We start from the raw sequence: 3,962 nt of genomic DNA on the forward strand, positions 1-3,962 counted from the left end.
CAGTTTCGTCTTGTTTGCATAACATGTATATATGTATGTATGTATGTACATAAATGCTTATTTGTATTTAAATTTTCCTAAATATACCCTAATAATCCGTTGCTTCACACTTTAGAAAAGTTGAATCGTTTCCATGGACTATTTCCTCAGCAGGGCCATCCATAAGGCTTTGCTTAGCAAATTACTGCGAGGTAGAGTGACAATGCGATAACCACCAATCAAAATCGTTAATCAATCAGTCTAAAAACTAAAGGTCAATATTTTCATTTAATGATGCAGTTTTCGATTTTAGTTTTTTGTGCAAGTAATTTTCCAGTTCTACTCTGTTGCATAACGGAATATTCTGAAGCTAGCTACTTAGTTCAATTGTATACGGTATTTTAGACACAATTGTAAATCTGCGGAAATAAGCTGATAACTTCTAGTGAAAACTTCCCGCCACTGTAAAAAATTTTTGAGCTTATCAGCTTTATTACAAGTAAATAAGTGCACTTATAACTCAACTGAAGACGTTGCGAGATAATGATTAATAAAATATAAAAATATATTAGTTTATCAATATATGCTTAGTTTTCGTTTATTTTTCTTAATACACAGTTCAAAAGCTTAAATTTTTTTGTTAATGCACGTATATGCTCATTTTTCACATAACATTAACTAACTGTTGGGCTACACTAAGACCTAACACTTAAGATTACAAATTATTTACATAATACACGCTAAAAACCTAAGTAACTAAGTATACTATATAGTTGCTCATGTCGTAGGATTCATTACTTTTCCGGCAAAAAGGATATTCCCCGTGCTTTCTTCTTCAATGAAGAAGGCAAACGGTCGATTCACAATAAATTCCTCTTCATCGGCGCCAAAACGATTTACGATTTCTACTTCCGTAGCACCATAAGCCACTGTACCCACTTCGTTGACATCGATACCGCTTTTCTGCAGTATATTCGAAACCATCAATTGTAAGTCCTCATTGGCAGCCATAGCGGTTAAATTAGCGTTGTTGGTGAATATGTCTATTACACCCAAACGACATAATGCTGCTTTTAGATCGGTTTTATATGCGAATTTGAATTTGGGTAAGACCACACGAACTTTGCTGCGCTCCGTCATCCATTGCATATGCTTCAGCTGCTCATTTTGCATGCGGCTGATGAACGAGTCAATGTTTTGACCCTCATTAGGTAATGCGATGAACATCGAGAACTTCTGACCACGATAAGGCAGGCGTACGATTTTCGCCTTCAACTCGTTACTCTCATGATAATAGAAGTGATCGGTCAATTCCATGTAAGCAACCTTCAATTGATCGGTTGCGCTGCGATAAAAGGCGCCAGTGTGCGTTTCAGTGAACTGACGACGCCACTTGCCATTGAAGTAGATGGCGTTCACTAGCAGCATAACGCTTTTCGCAACACTTTCGTCCGTAACCAATTGCTTTAGGCGACCCTCCGTGACACGTGCAATCCAGGTATTGATCTTCTCAGCCGCCGCGACGCCATCGTTGAAATCTAGATTATCGACTGGAGTTTGATAAGCTGACTTTAGCAATGTGGCATAAGAAGGTAGCGCTTGCACTGAATTATCGGTGTAGAGGCGTGTCTCCAGGCGTAAAGTGTAATCTGCATGTTCCTTCTTCAAAGTCGTCAACGTCTTGCGATAAAAATTTCGCAAATTCTCGAGCGACCTAATATCGCCCAGTGTGGCTAGTAGTTGTTGCTGTGAACGCGTGCCATTACCCGTTGCCTCTGTGAGTAGCGCGAGCACGAGCTTCACGGAGAACGGGGAAAATACGATGTTATCTGCGTCTTCTGGTAAGTTATCAGCCCCAGCGGCAGCAGCAGTTGCAATCACATTGCGGCGCAGTGTTGTTGACACCAATATTTGCTTGATTAACGCCCATGAAAAGCTATCGTGCACATCGCTGCGATAGGGCACATAATCATCTTTGTCATCGTTTATCGACGCTTCACCTGGCAGTGGTACGAATGTTGTAAATATTCCAGGCGGTATGTCAAATATATGGCTCTCGTTAACGGCAAACTGGAAGGCATCCAATTGTGTCGCATTATTCACCGTCGGTAGCGTCACAGTTGTGGGATAAGCGCGTGTGCGTGCGATAATTATCACATAGGCGGCGAAAAGTTCAAATACGCCCAACAACGTCATGTTTATGATGTCACGAAAACGTTTGATTTTTATACTTTGCGTACAAAGTAATTTTATATTTAGCGAAATAGCAAACACACTCCAAAGCCGATATTATTAGTACGTCGGCGAACTGTTCACAGCAAGTCTCGCGCACACAATGACCGGTCTCGGCTGCGATCGCTAACGCTTGAGTTCGCTTTTGGGAAAACCAGCTTCGATGATTACTGTATTACGTTGCGCCAACAACAAATGTACAGCAACACTTTCTGTATAATGTGTTGATTGATTGTGAGTTGTTAGTTGTCGTCTCTCTGCGGTTTATTTCGATGACTTTGCCTGGCTTTGGTTTTCCTGAGATTCGTTGCGTTTGCTTGGAGATGAATGAAATTCTTTCTTATCTCCCGCGAAACCACATAAATATGCGCTCTCTTATATTAGTATTGTTTTTGTTGTTTCGTATGTATGTGTTTACGTCTGCTTTTATTTATTATGTGTGACGAAAAAATGCTGGCGTTGGAATTGCTGTTTGATGTTAATATTTTATCAAGTCAATACCTTCCAACCAGCTGGTTGTTTTTTTTTTGTAATCAATAAAATTAAAAAAATAAATGTGTATACAAATTTTAATTTCCGTGAAATTGCTTGGTTAAAATTTAATCACTCAAACGCTTTTACATATATTTTTTTGAAATATTTCAGCTCTCTTACTACGTTGTATCGTCTAACAGATAATTCGACTGACTGCTGCTGCTCGAGGAGCAAGCGAATATTTTATACTAGTTTCGAAAATATGACGTACTATGTGTTCATACATACATATGCCCGAAAGCCAACATATTTGTAACATCCACAAAATGTATACAAAATAACCCATATTACGATGAACTTACCCACCCGCTGGCAACGAAAAAAATCCTTTTCTTTGGGATTTTTTAACAAAGGAATTTCCAATGACCATGGACACTACCGTGGAAAATGCTCAAAACGTACTTCACTCGGCTACCTGGATTTACATGCATACTTAGATACAAATCTATACATACATCTCTTTAGCTGATTAACCGGCAGGCAGGTATACAAATAAATATAAGTACATATGTACATACTTATATTATTTAGTAACACATAATGTCAACTGCTGTAGCAAACACTAATTATGATTCATTGTTGTTTACCAAATTGGACACACATGCACAAATATTTATATACTTTGTAGGGAGTGTAAAATGTTAGCGCCGGCATACAAAATCCCATTATGACAGACATTTTTGGAATTTCGTTGCGAAATTCCAGGAGTGATAAGCATTTAGTTCCCTATAATAGATTTGTGCAAAGATTTACATTTAAATTATTACATAATCATCACATAATATATGACTGTAGTATATACTCATAAAAATGGCTAAGCATCTTTGATTAGGTTAAGTGGAAATTTCGATGTTTTTATTAATAAATGAAAAATGGAAAAAAGGCTTTACTCCTTCTTTCGTTTCTATCGTTACGAACTAATCTATTCTTCATTCTAAATAAGGAGCGGGATAAAATTGAAATTTTAGGTTAAAAAGTGAAAGTAGCAGCGAAATGTTTAGGGCTGTCGTCTTAGGCCATACAATCAATTTTTCACTGCAGCATACTCCTCCAGATGAGTTCTAAAGTTCTGCAAAACATTTCCTTGTTTAAATATACATATAGTACAATTATTTGTGGCAACGTTTCCTTCAATTACGAGCTTTCGACCGATGCTATAGAATGAATTTTCCAAATTATTTCCTCAAAGTTAATTTCGTTGTGTTGAAAGTATTAGT

General features: G+C 37.6%; 1 protein-coding gene across 1 annotated transcript; it reads right to left on the reverse strand.

Annotated features, from left to right (window-relative positions):
• Positions 1–547: 547 nt before the first annotated feature.
• Positions 548–2,882, reverse strand: LOC120768999 (serine protease inhibitor 27A-like). Its single transcript, XM_040095839.1, has one exon. The coding sequence runs from the start codon at positions 2,173–2,175 to the stop codon at positions 757–759; it is 1,419 nt and encodes a 472-aa protein (XP_039951773.1). The 5' UTR covers positions 2,176–2,882; the 3' UTR covers positions 548–756.
• Positions 2,883–3,962: the final 1,080 nt, after the last annotated feature.

The sequence above is a fragment of the Bactrocera tryoni genome, chromosome 2 (genome assembly GCF_016617805.1).
Source record: "Bactrocera tryoni isolate S06 chromosome 2, CSIRO_BtryS06_freeze2, whole genome shotgun sequence".
NCBI lineage: Eukaryota > Metazoa > Arthropoda > Insecta > Diptera > Tephritidae > Bactrocera > Bactrocera tryoni.